This window comes from Tupaia chinensis, unplaced genomic scaffold, assembly GCF_000334495.1.
Source record: "Tupaia chinensis unplaced genomic scaffold, TupChi_1.0 Scaffold000414_1, whole genome shotgun sequence".
Classification (NCBI taxonomy): Eukaryota; Metazoa; Chordata; class Mammalia; order Scandentia; family Tupaiidae; genus Tupaia; species Tupaia belangeri.
In genome coordinates this window covers 1830653-1853759 of record NW_006159919.1, presented here as the reverse complement: position 1 = coordinate 1853759, position 23107 = coordinate 1830653, and the positions used below count along the sequence as shown (strand labels likewise).

The following is a 23107-nucleotide window of genomic DNA, read 5'->3' as shown; positions in this document are numbered from 1 at the left end:
GACTGGTCAAATAGGAAATTATTATTAAAATTACAGAATGCCAGAAAACTAGGCTATCAACAAACAATTGTAATTAGTTTCTTGTGTGTCTAAATACCAACTTTGGGACCTGTGGCAGTTAACCTTATTAGGCCTTAGATTCCTTATCTATAAGACGAAAAGTGTAATCATGGTGATCTTGAAGGTTATTTTAAAGTACCAAGATGCTGTGTCCTTTAGCTACTAAATTATATGTGCTTGGTTTCTTATATCTTCTTTCAGGTGAAATACTTAGATTCACAAAAGAGGTTGAAGGTGGAAGTTAGCAAGGATTTTATAGTACATATTAAGACATACACTGAGGATATCACAGACAAAAGTAATTTTGGATTCTTTGAATTGCTATAATTTTCAGAATTCTCTGATGATATAATTAAAAATTTTGTATATATTTTGTATTATATTTTGTATATAAAATATGTATGCTTTGGGACCAGCAGTTGGGGTAATGGCTATGTTACTGGACTCCCATGTAGTTGACTGTGGTTTGAGTCCTGGACCTGGTGGCTTAAACTCACGCCGGGCATGTGTACATGTGTGCACAAAATTCAGAGAAGAGGATGGAGGAGGAGGGATTGTGGTGTGGCCATCCCCCTTGAGGGGTGATTTCTCTCTTTCTGTCTCTCTGTCTCTCTCTGTCTTTCTGGCGAGCACATGTGCCCTATAGCAAAAACCTCTCCCCCCCAAAAAAAAAGAAAAAGAAAAAAATATATCTACCAAAGAGTTGAGATTTAGTAAAATTAATTTTTACTGCTTCATAAGGACATTTTATTTTATGTATTTTTTAAAGTTTATTTGTTATTTCTACGACTGAGAGAGACAGAGAGGGAGACAGAGCTACAACACTCTTAACAGGGTCCCAGTGGCACCCCAGGGTCAGCCAGCCCCAGATCGTGGCTCAGGCGGCCTCTAGTCATGAATAGCAACCTTTTCACGTGAGTCTGCCTCATGAAATATAGTGTTCTACCACTGTATCACCATTTTGTAAAAAAAAAAAAAAAGTTTATTCTATGAGAGAGAGAGAAAGCATTAAGGATATTTTAAGATGAATTTTTTTTTTAACTAAGTATGTAGCAAAGTAGAGTATTGTAGTGGCATTTTAAAAAATTTATTTATTATTGTTATTTTTTAATTTACTATAGGATACATGAATTCAACAGAGAAAAACGAGGGAGAGAGAGAAAAAGAAAAAGTGAGAAAACATGCCTTCTGGTCCCGGACTTGAATTGCAGTCGGCTGTGTGGGAGTGCAGCACCCCAACCATCCTGCCATCTCTTGGCTCCCACAATGTTTGACATTGTCATTGTCTTTCTTTGTACCAGCAATTTTTCCTGCTATTGATTTTGTACTATTAGTGCAAATCTCAGCATTGTGAAAAAGGTCCTCTCCCCAGTTTGAGTATTCATGTGACAACAACTAAGATCTCACAGACCTCTAAAATGCTTAGAGTGTAAAGTAATAGGTAAGGGGCCAGCAGGTGGCATGGTGGTTAAGGTGCTAGACATCCCCACATGGCTGACCATGGTTTGATCCCAGACCTGGTGGCTTGCTTTCTCACTTACCCCCAAACCCCCTGTGTTTGTCTCTCTCTGGTCGAAATATAAAAAAGTAAAATTAATAAAATTAAATAAAGTAATAGGTAAGGGTTGTTAGTTCTTTGAAGCTGCTATTATAGACTTGTCCCAGCATTCTGTTGGGTTGTTGGGAAAGTCATGATGCATTTTTGTATAGAAAATTATATAAAAATTATGTCATGACTTTCCTGATGACCTAATAAATATATTCTTTGCTTGGTTAAGGTAAAATAAAAACTGAAAACAAAACAAAAACAGAACAAAATACAGCAAAGCTCCAAACCAAGTAACTTCACTATTCCCTACCCTAAGAAATTTAGGACTCTCATGTTCTCATCTCTTAATTGTTCTTAACAGGTTGTAATGTAGCATTATTCAGCTAGCCAGCTCTTCTTTCACTTTGTTCACTGGGATTGTCAAAAAAAAAAAAAAAAAAAAAAAACCCAAAAAAGAAAAACAAACAAAAACACAAAACAAACCAGAAAACCTCATTGTGTTCCCCATGAATGAGATTGATCTTTATCATTTATGTTTACTCATTTTACAGGTGACATGGGGGAAAAAAATGTCTCCATGTAATGATAGATTTTGCCACTTATGAAATGCTTGCTTTATCTACAAATCATGAATTATACCCTTTGCCTCTTTTAAAATATTTGTAAACCTAATAGTGTTTTCTTTCTTTCACTTCTTAGGATGCAAAAATTGAAGCAGAAGAATTTACTAGAAAATTGTATGTTGAACTTAAGTCTTCACCTCAGCCTCATCTAGTTCCTTTTCTTAAGGTAGAGTTATGTGTTGCTTTGAAGAAATTGTCCGCTGTAGATTACTTTAAAATAAAGTGTGGAGGGGACCAGCAGGTGGCGTAGTGGTTAAGGTGCTGGACACTCCCACATGGCCAACCATGGTTTGAGTCCTGGACCTGGTGGCTTGTTTTCTCACTTTCCCTCTCTCTTGCTCTCTGTGTCTCTCTCTGGCCAAATTAAAATAAATGAATGAGTAAATAAAATTAAATAAAAATAAAGTGTGGAGACCAGTAGATGGCGTATGGTTACGTCATTGGACTCCTACATGGTGGACCATGATTTGAGTCCTGGACCCGGTTGCTTAAAACTCACCCTGGGTGCACACTTGTATGTGTTAAAATCTTGAGAAGAAAATGAAGAAGGAATTGTGGCCTGACCATCACCCCAGGGGATGATTTTTCGCTTTCTTTCTCTCTGGTGAACGCACATGTCCATGTCTTATAGCAAAAATCTCTCACCAATGAATAAATAAATAAATAAATAAATAAAATAAATAAAGTCTGAGTATTTAAGTGTAATAGCAATTCAATGTGAAAAGAATGTGAGAAACCTCTCAGTGTGTTTGTAAACTATAAAGCATGTTCATAGTATTCTATTTGAATACTTAGAAAAAACAGAAGTAGCGTCTTAAATTTATGAACTTAATTTAATGATTATATTGTTTAATACTTGTATAGGAAGATTCTTGACCTATGTGTATGTGAGAGGCAGAGAGACAGAGAATAACTCTTCTTTTTTATTCTAACATCTCATATAACTTTATAGAAATAAACCACATAATGCCAAATTTGGTGGGGAGATCTATTCTTTTTAAAAATTACTTTAAGTATATTCTTCTACAATTTTTCGATTTAAATAAAATTTTGATGGTGGACACTAGCTATGATAACAAGAGCTTGTTTCAGCAGACTGAAAGAATCTATTCTTTTTAGAACTCAAAAATAGTGAAGACATCAAATTGAAATTTATAAAGTTATTCGAGACCCAGGGTTAAGACTTAGTCCTTAAATTTTGATGTAATAGAATGAGAAATTACTTTTTGAAAATTTGGGGTTAATTATCTATGGGAGATGAAAGAGGCTTCAAAGTGAAAGATGCTTCATGAAAGAAGAGTAGAGTGGGAAGGGGATGGGTCCCCTCATCTTCAAGATGTTTAAATAGCAGAAACGGTCCCAAAGGGGGCAACCAAGTTGACTGGGAGAATGCGAATTTTGCGTCACAAAGTGCAGCTGAGGAAATGGAGGTTGTATTAGCCAGAGAAGTGTGGTCTGGGCAGGGAAGATTGAAGGGCCAGCACAGTACCTAACAGTACAGGCATTAAGCATGCCACATGAAAGAGGTTTGACCTTTATAGTTCTAGAGCCTGGGACTAGGATTGGATGGATTAGTCTGAAAATGTGATGGGCTGTTTTGTAAAATGACTCATATATTTTTTCTGGATGACTCTGTTAATTGAGAAGTTGGGACAGTTTTTCCTTGGGTCCTTTTCTGTGCAAAGGTTCTGTGGGCCTTGGGTGCTGAACATTACCATGACAACTCTTGAGTTTGTCAGTGTTGCATGCTCATTAGATACACCGGAGGGGAGAAGGGGTAATCACCTACTTATGTATCAGATGGCTTGCTAGATAATTTTAACATTTAATTTGCATTGTTTGCCCTTAATTTTCATATCAGTTTTTTGAGAATAGGTGCCATAGTCTGATGTTTTCCCTTTTAGAGAGAAGAAAACCATTTAAATTGACTTTTTTTTAAAAGAATTATTTTATTTTACTTTCTATTTATTCATTCATTTATGTTTTAATTTTACCAGAGAGAGGGAGGGAGGGAGAAAGAGAGAGAAAGTGAGAAAAGCAAGCCATCAGGTCCAGGACTTGAACTGTGCAGCCATGTGGGAGTGTCTAGCACCTGTTGACGTGGGCAGCCATGTGGGATGGTCTAGCACCTTAACCACCACTCCACCCACTAGTCCACTAAATTGACTTTTATTGAGAGAGTAAGAGTGGAGGAGGGAGGGACCAGTAGTTAGCGTAATGGCTATGTCGCTGGACTCCCATGTAGTTGATCATGGTTCGAGTCCCAGACCCGGTGGCTTAAAGTCACACTGGGTGTGTGTACGCCCAAGATTCTGAGAGGAGAAAGGAGGAGAAGGGATTGCAGCGTGGCCATCCCCCCTGGGGGGTGATTTCTCGCTTTCTGTCTCTTTGTCTCTTTCTGGCGAGCGCATGCTCCCTATAGCAAAAACCTCTCAACAACAACAACAAAAAAAGAGTGGGGGAGGGAAAGAAAGAGGTGCTGATTGGACAGGGTCTTGCCTTTAGGATCCTCTAGCCTCCCAGTCAACCAGGGCTACAGACACACACCACTATACCTTGCCGGTTCACCTTGGTCCAGATCTGCACCTGGACATCCTGTGTGATCCCAACCTCACAGCCGTGCCCAATAACTGAGTTACAAGTTGATTAACTTGATTAAATGCCTAGGTCCAGTATCTCGGCTATCTGACTTTACTAACTAGCTAACATTGCCTTTAAATGACCAGATATTAATATGAAGTGCTTGCACTTTTACTTTTTTTTAAGAATCTATTCATTATTCTTTTTTTATTCTTGAGAGTTGTTTTTCCCTCATCCTCAAGAGCTTTTGGTAGTGTGATGTTGCACAGGGACAAGAGATTCACGATTTAAGCTTAATACTGGCCAGGTGATCAAGAAGTAATTCAGATATACATTTGTACTGTTGTCTTCTTAAATTTCATTAACATTTCTTTCCAATTGTGTTTTCCTGAGAATCCCCCTTCTTAACAAAGTCATTTTTAAATGTATTTCTGCAGTAGTATGTTTTCTGCCTTTCTTTTTTCTTAAAAAGAGATTTACTATAGGGTACACGTGCTCACTGGAGAGACAGAGAGACAGAGACAAAAAGTCAGAAATTACCCCCCCCCCCCAGGACCCAAAAGGAACAAATTACCCCCCCCCCCAGGAGGATGGCCATGCCACAGTTCCTTCTCCACTATTTTCCTCTTGGGATTTTGGTCACATACGCACTTGAGCCTGGCATGAGTTTTAAGCTGCCAGGTCTGGGACTTGAACTGTGGTCAACTACGTGGGAGCCCTGCGATGTAACCATTATGCCATCTGCTGATCCCTGTTTTCTGCCATTTTAAAATTTTGTACAAAGTTTCTCTGCTTACCTTAATTCTGTCATTTGTATATATATATTTTGAAAAATCTCCAGATATGAATGTCTCTTTTCTTAAATAATGGAAGGGGAACAGTAATTCTCATTTGCGTAAGTAGAGACTGTGGTTTTATTTTTGTTTATTTTTTGATACTTCCATTGTTTCTAGCTCCTATTAGGCAGGCTGAGTGAATTTAAATGTCACAGCAGGAACTCTTCCAAAGTAAACTGTGGAGATAACTTATCCTTCTACTTTTGCATCTTTTTTTTCCTTGCACACAAAACAAAATCCCCAGGTTGAAAATGCAAAACCTGCTGGTTTATTACTACTTCCTTTACTCTTTTAGCAAAATATAGACAGACACTGACTTAAAAATCCAGTCTGAGGGACTAGCAGTTAGCGTAATGGCTATGTCGCTGAACTCCCATGTAGCCGACTGCAGTTCGAGTCCTGAACCCGGTGGCTTAAACTCACGCCAGGCACGTTTAAGTAAATGCCCAAGATCCTGAGAAGAGAATGGAGGAGAAAGGATTGGGGCATGGCCATCCCCCCTGGGGGGTGATTTCTTGCTTTCTATCTGTCTCTGTCTTTCGGGCGAGCGCACGTGCCCTATAGCAAAAACCTCTCAAAAAAAAAAAAAAAATCCAATCAGATGGCCAGCCCAGTGGAGCAGTGGTTAAGTGCTCCACAGAGGAAACTGGATCTCTCATGGCTGACCTGGATTCAAGCCCAGACCCCATAAGGGCACATGTGCTTGCCAGAAAGACAGAGAGAGAGTGAGAGAGAGAGATACAGAAAGTGAGAAATCACCACCCTTCCAGGAGGTATGGCCACGCTGCAATCTATTCTCCATTCTCCTCTTGGGATCTTGGGCATGCATGCACATGCGCCTGCTGTCAGTTTAAGCCACTGGGTCCAGGACTCGAACCTCAGTCGACTACATGCAAGTCCAATGACATAGCCATTACATCAACTGCTGGTCCCCAAAAGGACCTAGATTCTGCTGTGCTATGGATAAAACTTACAGATTCCGAAGTTATTAATAGTCTATTATGGGGTTTAGATTAATACAGAGAAGGATGCTACAGTGGCCTATCAAATTGATACTGAGATAGATAAAATTAATAGAGACATAATAATTTCATGTTGGAAAAAGAAAGCACTCTTGGACCTTAAATATATCAATATTAACAGGATATCAATGATAATAGGTTCCAAGAGAAATACTGGCTATACTTTTGATCTGCTCTGTGTTGTAAAAATATGAAATATAAAGATTTTATCAGTAACTTAATTTGTTAATAGTTACCAGTTGGTTTTTTTTTTTCTTCCTTCTTTTCTAGAAAAGTGTGATTGCCTTACGACAACTTCTCCCTAACTCCCAGAGCTTCATTCAGCAGTGTGTTCAGCAGACATTCAGTGAGGTGGTCATTGCTACCTGTACCACAACAGTAACAACGTCCCCTCTGGTGACCACAACCGTTTCCTCAATCCAGTCTGAAAAGCCCATCTTTGTTTCTGGGGCAACAACACCCAGAACTGTGTCAGTGCAAACTCCGAATCCACTTGGTGGTCAAGGGGGAGCAAAAGCTGGAGTTGTGACACTTTGTCCTGTGGGTCCAGGTGTGGTTCCTCCTAGTACAACAGCTGGTGGTGTTTTGCTTCAGACTTCCAAACCTCTTGTGACATCTGTACCAAATACAGTGAGGACGGTCTCGCTTCAGCCTGAGAAGCCAGTTGTCTCTGCAGCGGCAGTACTGACCCTCCCATCGGTAACTTTTGGAGAAGCTTCAGCCACAGCTCTTTGTCTGTCACCCGGGAAACCTGTTGTTACTTCTGCTGGGACCACATCTGATAAGCCTGTTACTGGCGCTCCAGTCCAAAGCACACTTGTCCAGCCAGGCTCTGTCTTTTCACAACCAGCTGGGATTCCACAGGCAGTCAAAGTCAAGCAGCTAGTGAGTAGCATTTTATCCCTTCCTTGTTTTTTTATTTTTTTAAATTTTTTTAATTTTGAAGATTTCAGACATTCAGAAAACTAGCTAGACTAGTAAATAAGTGTAAGACTGAACAGCCTTTATCAAGTTGACTGTCTTGTTCAGAGTTTGCCTCATTTATTTTCTCTCTCTCTCGCTAGCCACATGGACAAACAGAGTTTTTTGCTGGACCATTTGAGAATTGGTTGTAGAGATTGTGACACTACATCCCTATTGTGCAGCTCATATAGAAAAGAACATTTGGGTTTATGGAATGTCCTGAAGCAGAAAACTGGTCATATTATCTTGAAGGCATTTGCATTTTGTAGGTTTGATTTGTTACACATTAGAAATCATAGCAATAAAGAAAAAGTGGGGCCAGCCAGTGGTGTAATGGTGAAGGAGGCTGGATCTCATATAACCAAGAGCATGGTTCAGATTCCATACTCAGCTGCTTCAGAAACATGCCAGGCACATGCACACGTGCGCCCAAAGTGCTGAAAGGAGGGAGAAGTGGAGGAGAAGGGATTGCAGCGTGACCACCTCCTATGGGGGGTACTTTCTTCATCTTTCCCTCTCTCTGTCTCTCTCCAGCATGTACCCTCTGGCAAATTTTTTAAAAACGTATAACAGAAAATCTGATGGTAAATTTTAGAGTTTTTATTCTCTACTTTCAGTCATAAAAAAATATAGAATAATCTACTTTTCTCTGTGAATTCTGCATTTTGTTTGTCCTTTGTTTCAATTTTAGTCTGCAATAGTCATATTTACCAGTTTAAAATGGCAAAAGCCTGAGTGCCTAGGCACTGAAAGTACATTGTACTTTGTTTTACAATAGATTTGCCGAGAGTCAAATAAGGTAAACCATTTCATATGGTATAGTCATGGAGGACCACACTTGCACGTTCTTTCAAATGAGTTAATTAAAAAAACTTTCTATCATTCAAGTTTGAAAATCATTAAAGGATATTATCAGTAAGTCAATTATATGCCATAGTCCACTTTAACTTTAGGTCTAAGTGAGAAGGGAAACACTCAGGGTGGTAGGAAATAAAACATTCTATGAGGACCAGCAGTTAGTGTAATGGCTATCTCGCTGGACTCCCATGTAGCCGACCGCGGTTCAAGTCCTGGACCCGGTGGCTTAAACTCATGCTGGGTGCGTGTGTGCGCGTGTCCCAAGATCCTGAGAGGAGAATGGAGAAGAAGGGATTTCAGCATGGCCATCCTCCCTGGCGGGATGATTTCTCGCTTTCTATCTCTCTATTTCTCTCTGTCTTTCTGGCAAGCGTATGCGCCCTCTAGCACAAACCTTCCCCCCAAAAAAGAAGGAAAACATTCTATGCATCTTAGAAGAAATATGCCAAGTCATTTAAATACTCGAATTGCCAGTGGATCAACTCTGTGGTCCATGCAGTATGGGCTGAAGAATACATAAACAGCTCTTGTTTGATGTCATGTTTAAAATTTTTGTAACTTATTTACCTTAATAATTGATCATGGGTTTAAAAATTCCTTATAAATATATACTTTTTCAGTTGTACTATTTCTTTAGGAAAATTATATAGGCCCCCCTCCCTCTTGTATAAAATGTTTAAATGTTGTGTTTTCAAGTTTTAAGAAATATCTTCCCAATGTACCATTGCCGGCTTAGTTTTTTAATTATCTTATAAAATTATTTTACATTTTTATTTCCCCCACCATTGTAAAAAAAATGTAGAGCCATCTTTTCCATCTCACTGATTATTATTTATTATCCTCCAGAATTCTGCTAAAGTTTTCAAGTAAATTAACTAGAATTATTTATTTATTTTTAGGTGTAACTTTTCCATTTTGTACTAATTGGCCTTCAGATGCTTCAAATGTGAAAATATAGACCTAATCAGTAGTTCTAGGAATTTCACCTAAAATCCTGTTCTTATAAACAGTTCATCTTACTGGCTGTCTATCAGTTCTAATATAGTAGTAGTTAAATGGTGATATACACTCAAACTACATGTTCAGTTTAGCATTTTACCAGTAAGTTTGTTTAAAAGTAAAGGAATTGCTTTATGAGTTACTAATGATGGATAGATAAGTAGATGCTTTCAGGAGACTCAGTGCTTGGAATGTTTCTTTAGATATTTGATTTATTATGTATTTATGCAGACGTCAGTCCATCTTAATTTTTTGATAACTACTACTTCTTAAATAGACATGTTATGGCACTAAATATCATTCAACATTTGTTTGTTTGCTTTTTTCCTTTTTAGGTAAAACTTACATAAAATGACAGGCACGGAACTTATGTGTACTGTGAATAAATGTCAGTTAGTTCTTAACCTTTGTAAATTTCCTATTAAAAAACAGAGGTTGCCATTACTTCCAAGTTCTCTCTTAGTCATTCCCACCCCAGACCTCATTCTTTCAGAAGCAATGATTCTGATAATTTTTTCCTACAGATTAATTTTGCTTGTTCTAGAACTCCATAGAAGTGGAATCACATAGTGTATGGGTGTTCCCATTTACTTGTTCAATCCATACTTGTGTTTCTTTGTTTCTTTTCCTTATGGAATTTAAAGAGAGTTTTTTGTTGGATATGTTGGAACATACTTAATATAAACCACTTTTGCTTAAAGAGTATTCTGTGATGCTTTTTGACCTACAAGCTGTTAGGATATATATTTATGTTTACATCCCAAGTAAAACTTGAGAATGTGACATGTCAAGAAAAAAAGCTAAGGTATGTATTCTACTCTTTTTTCCTTATTTCTTGAAGATTTTTTGGAGAGAAAATAAATAAAGGACTTAATTTTTAGAAAAACACAACAGCAGACCAGCAGATGGCATAGTGGTTATGTCGTTGAACTCCCATATAGCTGACTGTGGTTCGAGCCTTGGACCTGGTGGCTTGAAACTCACACTAAGTGTGTGTTTGTGTATGCCCAAAATCCCATGATGAGACTGGAGAAGGGATTGTGGCATGGCCATCCCTGCCTGGTGGTTGATTTCTTGCTTTGTGTTTCTGTCTCTGGAGCAAGTACATGTGCCCTATAGCAAAAGTCTCTCTTAAAAATAAAACAAAGCAAAAACAAAACAAAAGCTCTTTCTTTTTTAAAAAAAAGTGTTATTTATTTAATTTTTATTTATTATTATTGTTATTTTTTAATTTGACCAAAGAGAGAGAAGGAAAGTGAGAAAGTAAGACACCAGATCCGGGACTCAAACCTCAGTCAGCTATGTGGGAGCCCAGCCCCTTAACCACCACACTATCTGTTGGTCTCCCAGCTCTTTCTTTTGCTTGCAAGGTAGGAGCAAATATCTCTTCTTTGGGCCAGTTTCTATCTCTAAAATAATTTCAGTCTCTGTAAGATGCCTAATATTATGGTTTTAAATAGTACTTTCTTTGAAAGAACACTAATTCTCTTACACATTTATTGTTCATTGTACTTTATTTTTTCAGCCAGTATAAAGCTATATGCTACTGTTTTTTCTTTTATTTTTATTTATTTATTTATTTTTTTTATAGAGTAGGTACCTATTCTGCCCTGTAGGTGTTATAGTTATAGTCAGATGTTATAGTCGTTAAGATTAGGAGTGACAGGGATATGGAATCGTTAAATTCCACCTCAAAACTTCTTGTTATTTTTCAATACCTATCTGAAATGATATAAAGACTTAACTAGTAAACAACTTTCTAATAATATTTTATAACTGTTTCATAATTAAAATGGTGAAAAGAATACCCAATAAGGAACATCAAGGAGGGAAATATAAACAATAGGGAGATATTTACATTGAAATTGTTGAGTTTCTTTTCACTTTCAGTTTGAATGCATAGATAGGACTCTGAGTTTACATTACTTTCTATGATTTAAACCTGACCCTAGGACTTAAGAATACTCGACTATTATTATTATTATTATTATTTATTTATTTATTTTTGGAGAGCTTTTTGCTATAGGGTGCGTGCACTTGCCAGAAAGACAGAGAGAGACAGAGAGATAGCGAGAAATCCCCAGGGAGGATGGCCACACCACAATCCCTTCTCCATTCTCCTCTCGGGATTTTGGGCATACACACACGTGCCCAGCATGAGTTTAAGCCACCAGGTCCAGGATTCGAACTGCAGTCGACTACATGGGAGTCCAGCCATTATGCTAACTGCTGGTTGCACTCGAGTATTATTTTAGCTTTGAAATGCATCATTTTCCTAAGAGTTTTCGTCTATTTTCAAAGACTGATTCCGACTTAAATTTCTTATCTAGGGGTACTAATTGCTATAGGATTACTTACCCCAGGACATTTTATGTTTATTGTTTACCTTTTTTTTTCTTGTTCTTATAATACACACTAGACTTTTGATTTTATTTATAAAAAAAAATTAGATGGTGAACAAATTGTAAATTTGTTTTCAGAAAATTCTGTTTCAGAACTATGTCTCCTGGCAAGACCATGACTCATTTATAATAGCTGTGTATAAGTTAAGTTTTATGTAGTCCACTAAAATCAAGGTGCTGCTTTTATTTTCTTTTTAAGTTTTATGTAGTCCACTATCAATAGTCTGGCTCAAATGCATGGTAACTATGTTTCTTATTTGAAGTAAAAGACAATTACACTCTACTGTTTTTTTCTGTTTGTTTTTGTGTTTTTTTTTTTTTTTTGAGCTAAAATCAAGGTGCTGCTTTTATTTTCTTTTCCTCCATCACTAGCCCTCATCCTCTGTATTTTTTGAACTGTTAACTTGGAGCAGTGCCTTTACCATTGTCACTCTGGCAGTGGTTTAAGAAGGTTTTTTTTTTTTTGAGAGTTTTTTTCGCTATTGGGCACGTGCGCTCACCGGACAGAGAGAGACAGAGAGACAGGAAGCAAAAAATCACCCCCCAGGGGGGATGGTCACGCCGCAATCCCTTCTCCTCCATTCTCCTCTTGGGATCTTGGGCACGCACGCACACGCACCCGGCGTGAGTTTTAAGCCACCGGGTCCGGGACGCGAACCGCAGTTGACTACGTGGGAGTCCAGCGACATAGCCATTACGTTAACTGCTGTTCCCCAAGAAGATTTTTTTTTTAAGACAGATTTTTACTTTAGGGTGCATGTGCTCAGTAGAGAGACAGACAGAAAGTGAGAAATAACCCCCTGGGGGGATGACCACACCACAGTCCCTTCTCTTCCATTCTCTTCTGGGGATTTTTGGCATGCATGTGCTTGGCATGAGTTTTAAGCTGTCGGGTTCAGGACTTGAACCATGGTCAACTATGTGGGAGTCCAGTGACAACCATTGTGCCATCTGCTGGTCCCAAGAGGATACCTTTTCTTTAAAGAATTACTTTAACTTTATTCTTTCTTTCTTTATTTTAATTTGACCAGAGAGGGACACACACACATACACACATACACACACACATACACACACACACACGTAGAGAGAGAGAGAGAGAGAAATGGGAAGTGAAAAGGCAAGCCACCAGGTCCAGGACTCAAACTGCAGTCAGCCATGTGGGAGTCCAGCGCCCTTAACCACACCACACCACCTGCTGGCCCACCAGGAGATACTTTCAAGAATGATACAGACAAGGTTATGAGGACAAGAATTAATCATTTTTGTTGCTGGGTAAGGCATAGGTATTTTTGTTTTATTCTCTATTTTTGTGTTTGCTTGAGATTTTCCATTATGTTAAATGAAAATTACATCCGTATGGATATTTAAATTGGACAGTGTGAAATGCAAATTTGAATTCCTCTAAAAAATAATACATAATGTTCAAGATAGCCATGTTTTTCACTTTCAAACAGGATAATTTTGCTAACATACAAATTTAAATTTTAAGTAGGCATTCTTGTTATGCTAAGATAAAGGTATATTGACAGCTGAGTGAGCGCAGTCTGTTGCTAAAACTGCAAGCTTGTTCTTTCCTAAGTTGAATGACTATATTGATAGTTCTCATTGTTTCAGGTAGTCCAGCAGCCTTCAGGTGGCATTGCAAAACAAGTGACCACACTTTCCCATTCTTCAGCATTGACTATTCAGAAATCTGGACAGAAGAAGATGCCAGTGAACACCATAATATCTACTAGTCAGTTTCCTCCAGGTAGGTACCTTAGCCCCATCACATTGGATTTGGAAAAGGGTGATTTGGTCTTTGAAAGTTGGCCTCCATGACACAAGACTGTAAGATAACTGTTACATTCTTTGCATATACACTGACTCTTCAGGGGATGTTGGAATAAAAGAAGCAACTGCTCATGGTGTTCTATGATAAGTCCATCTACTAGTAAATAGGGACTTTTTAAACTTGTAATACATACTGTAGCTTATTTCTTCTTAAGATAGTCAAAATGATAGTTTTACAGTGCTGCTTATTCTGCTCATTTGAGACCATATAAAGATTATAAAGTGATTTCTCACGCAGGGAATAGATTCATTGCCACATTTATATTTAAGTGTAGTTCTAGGGCACCTTGAAATTTTATTTTATTAATTCTATATGTATTAAAAACTATTGTCCTGAGTTTTTCCTAATGTGGAATGATTCCTTTTTTTGTATTCCACTTTTTCCTTTCTTGTTTTGTTTTTATAGCTTCTATTCTAAAGCAAATTACTCTGCCTGGAAATAAAATTCTCTCACTTCAAGCATCTCCTATTCAGAAAAATAAAATCAAAGAAAATGGAACATGCTTCAGGTAAGGAAAATAAACTTGGTTTAAGGAAGTAATATTAAAAAAAAGAGATGACAGAAAAATCCCTAAATAAATTAGATACATTGATACCTTTTTAAAATCTAACAGAACTTTATTGAGTATAATTTATAAACAGTAAAGTACGCAAATCTTAAATATGGTTCAATGGATTTTGACATATATACCTGTGTAATCATAAATCCAGATCAAGATACTGAACACATCCATCACCTGTATGTGCCTTTCAAATCAATTACCCCTATCTCCTGCCTCTAGCAGCCACTGTTGTGTCCATCACCATAGATCACTTTTTTGTCTGTTTTTGAACCTCACACAAATGGAATATTACATTATTATCTATTATTTTGTATCTGACTTATTTCACTCAGCATGTTTTTGAGATCATCCGTACTGTTTTAGATATTAGAAGGTGGTTCTTTTGTATTACTCGAAAGTATTTTTGGTTTACAAATGTGTCTTTTTGCTATTGGTGGACATTGGGGTGGCTTCTAGTTTTTGACAGTTATATACAGTTAAGTATCCCTCATCCAGAATGTTTGGGACTGGAAGTTTCCCAGATACAGATTGCTTTTATTTTTTCAGATTTTGGGATATTTGCCAAATCCCATCTTGGGGATGGGACCTAATTCTACACATGAAACTCATCGATATTTCATATACACCTTACACATAAAGTAGTTTTATACATTTTGTTGCAGTGTTTTGACTGCAACCTGTCACATGATGTCATGCATAGAATTTTCTTTTGACACCACATTGGTGCTTAAGAACGTTTAGATTGTGGAGCATTGTGGATTATCAGATCAAAGATGTTCAGCCTGTATTGGTTCTGGTCCACCGTTTGGTGCTTTTTCTTTGGGAACTTCGAAAGTATGGATTTTATTCCTTTTGCTTCTCTTTGATTCTGACATTCTGCCCTCCCCCTGTCCCCCACTTCTTTACTTTTCATTTCCATGGTTGCTTTCTACCTTTCTTCAATGCCTCTACTATTTGCCCTTGTAAACTTGTTGATTCTGTGTTTTCTTGGAGCACTCTAAATTTTCCCCTTTTGTATCGTCTCCCTTTCAAAAGGTGCTTTTCTCTCTTTTTTGGTGTCCCTTCCACAAGAGTCTGGACATTTTAATGCCTGGCAATTTAAGTTGTGTGTCACACATGCTTTGATCTACCAGGACACTTTTTAGTATTCTCTGACTTGAAGTAGATACCTGCCTCCAGCTCTTTCATTTCTCTTTTCCACAGTTTTTTTCTGCTTTTGTTTGCTACAAACCTTGAAGCTATTTGAGGATGGGGGTGAACTGGGAGGTAGAGGGAGGAGACTTGAGCATCAGAGGATGAAAAAGTATGTATTGGAATACCTTCCTTTTCCCTTATAGATAGTTTGATATTTGGGTATTCTTTATCTTCAAGTTGTGCTGAGGCTGTAGTTACTGTTCTGCATTGTATTTGGAGGACATATTGGAAGATAGTCACCATTATCTTCCAACTCAATTTGTTTTGACAAAAGGTTAAACCCATGTACCAAGTACTACCTTCAAGATACTACATGGAATATTTCCAGTACCTCAAAGGATTCCTTCATGTTCCTTCCCCGTCGGTTCCCACCTTACAGATAGCCACTGGTCTGTTTCCTGTCACTGTAGGTTAGATACATCTTTCCTAGCATTTTGCCTAAGAGGCATCATACAGTTCATACTGTTGTAGCTGGCTTCCTTTGCCAACATGGTGTACACCCGTATTGTCTGTTTTGGTAGTTTGACTTTACTGCCGAATAGTATTCCATTGTATGGATATACTGTGGTGCTTTTGTTTGCACTGAATTACTTCTTATCTCTTCGCCTCTTGGACATTTGGGTTGCTTCCAGCTTTTGCCAATTGTGAATAAAAAAGTCAGGAACACTTGTGTCCATGTTGTTTGTTCATGGATTTTCCCCTTTAGTTCTGTTGAATAGATAGGGATAAAATTGCTGAGTCATGGTAACTCTGTATATGTTTAGCTCTGTAAGAAACTGCCAAAATGGTTCCCTAAACGACTGTCCTATTTTACACTACTGTCAGCAGTGTATGAGATTTTGTTCCAGTTGCTCCACATCTTTGCTTATAGTTGATAATACAGGGAGGTTTTGTTTCGTAATTTTTCAGTTTTAACCATTCTGGTTAGTATATCTTTGTAGCCCATTGGAGCTTTAATTTCATTTTCCTAGTGACTTATGATGGCAAGTATTTTTTTTTTTCCCATAGAGAAATTATTGGTAAAGGGTGAGTGTACTTGCCAGAGAGACAGAAAGACGTCGAGAAATCACCCCCCCAGAGGTTTGGCCACACCACAGTCTTTTCTCCTCCTTTCTGCTCTTGGTATTTTGAGTATGCATGCACTTGTGCACCGTGTGAGTCTTAAGTCACCAGTTCTGGGACTTGAACCACAGTTCACCACATGAGAGTCCAGTGATATAACCATAAGGCCATCTGCTGGTCCCTATGGCGAGTATATTTTTATGTCTTTATTGGCCATTTGAATAACCATGTTAGTGAGATGTTGGTTCAAATATTTTGCTTGCTTTAATTTTTTTAAATTATATTTTATTTGCCAGAGGGCACATATAGTTGAAAGAGAGAGGGGAGAGAGGGGCTTGGTCATGCTATAATCTCTTTTCCATTTCTCCATTCTGTCAAAATTTTGTATACATGTGTGCACATACATGCCAGGGTTATTTTTCAAGCTACCTGGGCTGGGATTGAAACCATGTAGTTATCCATATGAGATCTGGGCTTCCTTAATGACCTAGCCATGAGTCTGGCTTAGCCCGCTCTTAAAATTGAGTGTCTTCCCCATGAACTTATTCTGCATCTATGAATATTTAAAGACCATTAATTTTCTTAGTATTGTGAATTATGTTGATTTTTGTTGAATTATTTTATTTAACTTTGTTTATTTGTTTATTTTAATTTGACCAGAGAAGGACAGAGTGAGAGGGAGAGAGAAAGTGAGAAAGCAAGCTGCTAGATCCAGGACTTGAACCGTGACAACCATGTGGGAGTACTAACACCCTTAACCACCATGCCACCTGCCGGCTCCAATTATATTAATTTTCTAAGTATTTGAATGTTAAGCCAACCTTACATTTCCTAGGGGAGTAGCTTTCTTGTAATTGCTGTTTTGAGTACTATTTTGTTAAGGGTTTCGTGTTTATAGTCATGAGGGATTTAGGTATACAGTTTTCTGTTTTTCTAGTATCTTTACCAGACTTTGATTTCTGTAGATATATTGGCCTCAAAAAATAAGTCATAAAAGTCTTCCCTTCTCCTGTGTTTTTAAGTCTTTGTGTAAAACTAATATTATTCTATGTTAATGCTTTTAAGGAATCAATTTTTTATTTTATTTTTATCTGTTAGTCGTCTGTTAGTTTTTAAGAAGCATTCTTTTTATGTGGGTTTAAGTTGTTCCTCTTTTTCCTGCTTCATAAGGTGAAAATTTAGGTCATTAAATGTAAATATTTTGTAATATTAGCATTTAAAACTATAAATTTTCTAATGAAAATACTGATTTAACATTCAACTGGTTAGAGTATTTTGTTTCATTTTCACTCATATCAAAATCATTTTCTCCTTTTCAGTAATACAGATATTTGGGATTTTCTGTGTAGTTTGTTTTCTAACATAATTTTGTGATCAGAGAGTATACTCTAAATCCAGTGTTATTAAATTTATTGAGACTCCTTTCTGTAGCCAGTTTGAATATCTCATGCACACTTGTGAAAAAATGGGTACTATTTCATTTCCTTTGATTCTGTTGTGTCCCTCACCCCCTTTTTTTGCTATAATGTGTGTGTGCTTGCCAGACACAGAGAGAGAGAGAGAAATAACCCCTCAAGGGGGATGGCCATGTGTAATCTCTTCCTCTCTTCCCTTCCATTCTTCTCTTGGATTTTGGAAACACACACAAATGTGCACAGTGTGATTTTCAGGCTGCTGGATCAAGAACTCCAACAGCACAGTTGGCCATGTGGCATCTAGCTGCCTTCACCTCTGAACCACTTTCTGGCCCAGCTCTGTTAATTTTTGCATTATATATTTGAAGCTAGCTCTGTTATCAGGATACCTTGAGCCTTAGGAATGTGGCTGCACATACTGGGAATGCTCTCAGGCTGAAAGACATAAACAAAACTTCCCCATGTTGTTTCCATCTCCCAAGGGTTTAATTTCCTTTCAGTTTTTGCCTGCTTTCATTCAGTTTTCAAATGATTAGCTTTAAAAAAATTAAATGTAGATTTTTAAAAGTGATATTAATCAAGCTATTCTGTCATTACCAAAAACCACATCCTCTATTTCTTTTTTTGATGGATTATTATTCTGTGGGATAATTCTCTCTCTTTGTCTCTGTGTTCTTGAAAATTAATCATGGTTATTTTAAAGTCATTGCCTAATGTTTCCAATACCCAGGTTACCTGTGATGTTGTGTGTGTTGTCTGGCTTTTCAATCCTACTTTTTAGTGTTATTGGTTATATTTAACTTACTGTCAGACATGTATGAAAAAAATTATGGAATTTTGGATGCATCTCTCTAGAAAGAGAATTCATGCAGTGCCCTAGCAGCCAGCAAAGGAGCAGATCACCTCAATCTAGTCAGTAGCTGACTAGTTGAAACCTCTGTATAACCTTCCCAACACTGAGAAACATTGGTTCTCCCACCTCAGAATGTACTACCTCAAGGATGTCTACTAAGATTTAGGGTGCTTTTCTTTGCTGGAGTATGAACACCAAATTTTATTCTCAGGACTTCAAGATTACCTAAAAATCACTGTTTTTCATAACCTTTTTTGCTTGACTTCATTGGGTTTTCTTCTTTGGTGCTTTGTGCTAAATGCCTTACTTCTTTATAGACGCATGGGCCATTCCTCAAGGGTTTTATTTACTTATTTTTTAATTATTTAATTTTAGTATTTTTTTTTAATTTGCTAAGGGCACATGCACTCACCTGAGAGAGAGAGAGAGAGAGAGAGAGAGAGAGAGAAAGAGAAAGCAAGCCACCAGGTCCAGGACACAAAGCTATGATCAGCCATGTGACACTCCACTTGCTGGCCCTGTTCCTCAAGTCTTTAGCCACCCCTGAAGCCTTGAACTCCAACTTTTTGTCTCTCCATCCGCATGAAATTTCCTGATGCTCTATTGACTTTTTTAGCCTCTTAGCATATACTGTTTCTGTGGCTTCTCAGTGCTTTAGATCACATGAAGAATCACATGGCCCAGGGAAAAACCACATAGAGAAAACTGGGGTTACTTTAGTGAGTTTCTTTCTCTTGGGGCTGTCATTCCTCAAGATCTGCTCCCTTGGCAGCTCTCTTAATGCCTTAAGAGAGCAAACAAACTTAAGAATAATTATTTGGCTTTACTTGTTTTTGCACTGTAGGATGCATATGTTTACCAGAGAAAGACGGGGTGTGGGGAGGGAGTGAGAAAGTATCCTTCCAGGGGAGATGGCCACACTGCGTGCCTTCTCCAGTCTTCTCTCTGGATTTTGGCACACACATTAATGCACCCAGCATGATTTCCATGCTGCCAGGTCTGGGACTCAGGCTGCGTAGTCAGCCGTGAGGGATCCAGCACCAAAATCTCCATGCCACCTGCTGGCCTATTGTTTGTTTTTCATTTATACAATTATCCAATTAAAATAATGATCTACAGCAGAAGAAATGTTCTTTACATGTGTTATAAATATCTATTTGACTCAGTGTTTTGCAGCTCACCCTATCTGTGGTATGTTTTGATGAAAAGAAGTTTTTAATTTTGAAGTATTAATAGTTGTACTTTCCAGTTTCTTTTATGAGTGCTTATTTATTCCTTATTTAAATGATTCTCATGGAGATCATGAAGATTGTCATCTTGGGGGACCAGCGGTTGGCATAATGGCTATGTCACTGGACTCCCATGTAGTTAACCACTGTTTGAGTCATGGACCTGGTGGCTTAAACTCACACCGGGCACGTGTGCATGTGTGCCCAGAATCCCAAGAGGAGAATGGAGAAGGGATTGTGGCGTGGCCATCCCCCCTGGGGGGTGATTTCTCACTTTCTGTCTCTTTGTCTCTCTCTGTCTTTCTGGTGAGCGCATGTGCCTTATAGCAAAAATCTCTCCAAAAATTTAAAAAAAAAGGATTGTCATCTTTATCATCTAAAGTTTTCAAAGTTCTACTTTTTATAGTTACATCTTTGTCATAAGAAGTTAATCCCACTTTTGTTTTTTCTAGTAGTAAGGGGTAGGGATTCTAATTCGTTTTTCCCCTATGTATATGACCACTAGTTCCAACAACATTCTTGAAGATTCTGTCTTTCTTTGGGGATCAGTAATGTCTCCTGTCATACATGCATGGGTCTTTTCTGAGTTACCTATTTTTTTAGTCTTTTTTTTTCTTTTATTGGTTAAATTAAACATTTCTAATAGCATATGGTTTAATTTACTGTAACTGCAAAATACATTTTCTATCTTACAAGGCATGTCCCCTGCTTACCTCTCTTTCTATCCCTGTGTCCTCCACTTCCATATTGTTCATTTCCTCTTGTTGATTGTAATTGGACTTTTGTATTCCCTATAAATTTAAGAAGCAACTTGTTAGATTCCACCAGAAATCTCTGTTGGAATTTGATTTGACATGACCTTGAGTCCTTGGGTCTATTGTCCTTCAGATGATTTCTTCATAATTTTGAACCTTCTGTCTATGATTTTTGTTTCCTTTGGTATACGCCTTCTTTAACATCTTTCAACAAAGTAATGTAATTTCACATATGCAGAGTTCACAATTTTTACATTTATGTGTTATATTTATTCCTAGGCTAGATTTCTTTTTATTGCTATCAGTAATATTTTTGGTAATTGCCTTTTCTATTGCTCATGTGTAGAAATGCAGTGTTTTATTTTTTCAAAATCATATGCTGACAACCTTATTAAATTTTTATTATTTTTTTCTTTGTTTTAAACACTTCTTTTATTTATTTATTTATTTATTTATTTTATTTTATTTTTAGGCTTTTGCCATAGGGTGTATACACTTGTCAGAGAGACAGACAAAGGAAAGGTGAGAAATCACCTCCCAATGGGGATGGCCACACTGCAGTCTCTTCTCCATTCTCCTCTCAGGTTTTTGGCCACACATGCACACATGCCTGGTGTGACTGTCAAGCCCCTGGGTCTGGGACTCGAACGGCGGTCGGTCATATGGGAGTCCAGCACCTTAACCACCACACCACCTGCCGGCCCTGAGTTTTATTATTTCTCATAAATGAGATTAGAATTATGGATTGACTTTTTTTTTTCTTCCAGCACATTGCCTTCTGATAATCATAAATATGCTCAAAGTCAAAGGTAAACATAGAAAGAAAACTCATCCTGTGTCCAACTATAGATTAATAGCAACACATGTGGAATTCCAAAAACTTCAAACTTTGAATGAGTATTTAAAGCAATTACATAATGTTTATTATATGGAATAACAAAATGAGTAAGAAAAAATTATTTTAAAATGACTACCGTGATTTGAAAAAGAACCAAATGGGACTTTTAGTAGTGAAAATGTAGTTGTTAAATTTAAAATTTCTTTGGATGGGTAAATCAATATTAAACCTGAGGGCACAAATTGAGTTTGCTGTGTACTCCAGAGTGTTTCTGGTTGGAACGAGGGATGACTATTGACTTGGGACCATTTTGATCCTGTTCTAGGGAACCCGCTTTATCCAGGAATCTCAGGTCCAGGTTTCCCACTGTAAGAGACTGAAGAACAAGTGATAGCCACAAGCATTTGCCTCTGAGGCAGTTCTTCGTTCTGGGTGTGCTCACTGCTTACTTTTACTGGCACCTTTTTCTGGCAGATTCTGTGAACACAATGGAATGAAAATGTCTTATGCTGGTCTACTTAGAATGCCCTGTAATTGCATCTCAGTAAATCCAGTCCACTTACTGCCTAAAGCTAAAATGTCACCATTAGTATTTTCTTTGGGACATTTTTAGTGTATTACCTTTGCTCACCTATCTGTTGAGTGCTTATAACTTTCTAGACATGTACATATACCTGAGAATAATTCATTGTTGCACATGTTGTAAATATTTTTCTCCCCATCTCTTGTTCAACTTTATGGTGCTTATATTTGGAAATTGTGAATTATAATGTTATCAGTTTCTTCCTTTATGGCTCTGAATTGTAATGTATCTCTCATTATCATGAGCTGATTATGATGAGCTCCTATATTTTCAACTAAGATACTATACACACTTACTGTACATATGCCGGCTTACTTTTACATCTTCAGAAAATCTTGATTTTATTTTTGTGACTATCTGAAACAGAGATGAATTTTTTCCAAATAGATTGCTTGTCTTGACAATAGTTTATTGAAGAGTTCATCATCCTTATCTTTCTTATTTGAAAAGCCACCTTTATTTTAAATTTCCATTTATCTGAAGATAACTTCTGTTTATTTTTTTCCTCTTGCCAGAGGGTACTTGTGATTGTATGTGGGGGAAACACCCCCAATGAGGTGTGATCTTGCCATAATCCTTTCTCCTCCATTTCTCCATTTTGTTGTTATTTGTGTACATAATGTTGTATTTTTCATGCCTCCAAGTCTGGGATTAAACCATGATCAACTATGTGGGGTCCAGCTTCCTTAATTATTAGGCCACAGTGCCAGCCAAAGGAGATTTGGTTTCCATGATAGGTTTTTGTTTTATTTTGATGGTAATTTTTTTGGCATTTTTTGATGGTTGTGATGTCAATATATTTACAGAGGCTCTTTCTGTTACTTTTTTTTTTCTTTTTTTTTTTGCCATAGGGCACGTGTGCTGCTACAGAGAGAGGAAAAGTGAGA

General features: G+C 37.5%; 1 protein-coding gene across 1 annotated transcript in view; it reads left to right on the top strand.

Annotated features, from left to right (window-relative positions):
- TAF4B (TATA-box binding protein associated factor 4b) overlaps positions 1-23107 on the top strand; it is a 116786-nt gene that overhangs the window by 31143 nt on the left and 62536 nt on the right. The window contains exons 6-9 of the mRNA XM_006154540.3: positions 2309-2398; positions 6941-7555; positions 13510-13645; positions 14135-14237. Coding sequence (XP_006154602.2) covers positions 2309-2398; positions 6941-7555; positions 13510-13645; positions 14135-14237 — 944 coding nt within the window. The remainder of the gene's footprint in view (positions 1-2308; positions 2399-6940; positions 7556-13509; positions 13646-14134; positions 14238-23107) is intronic.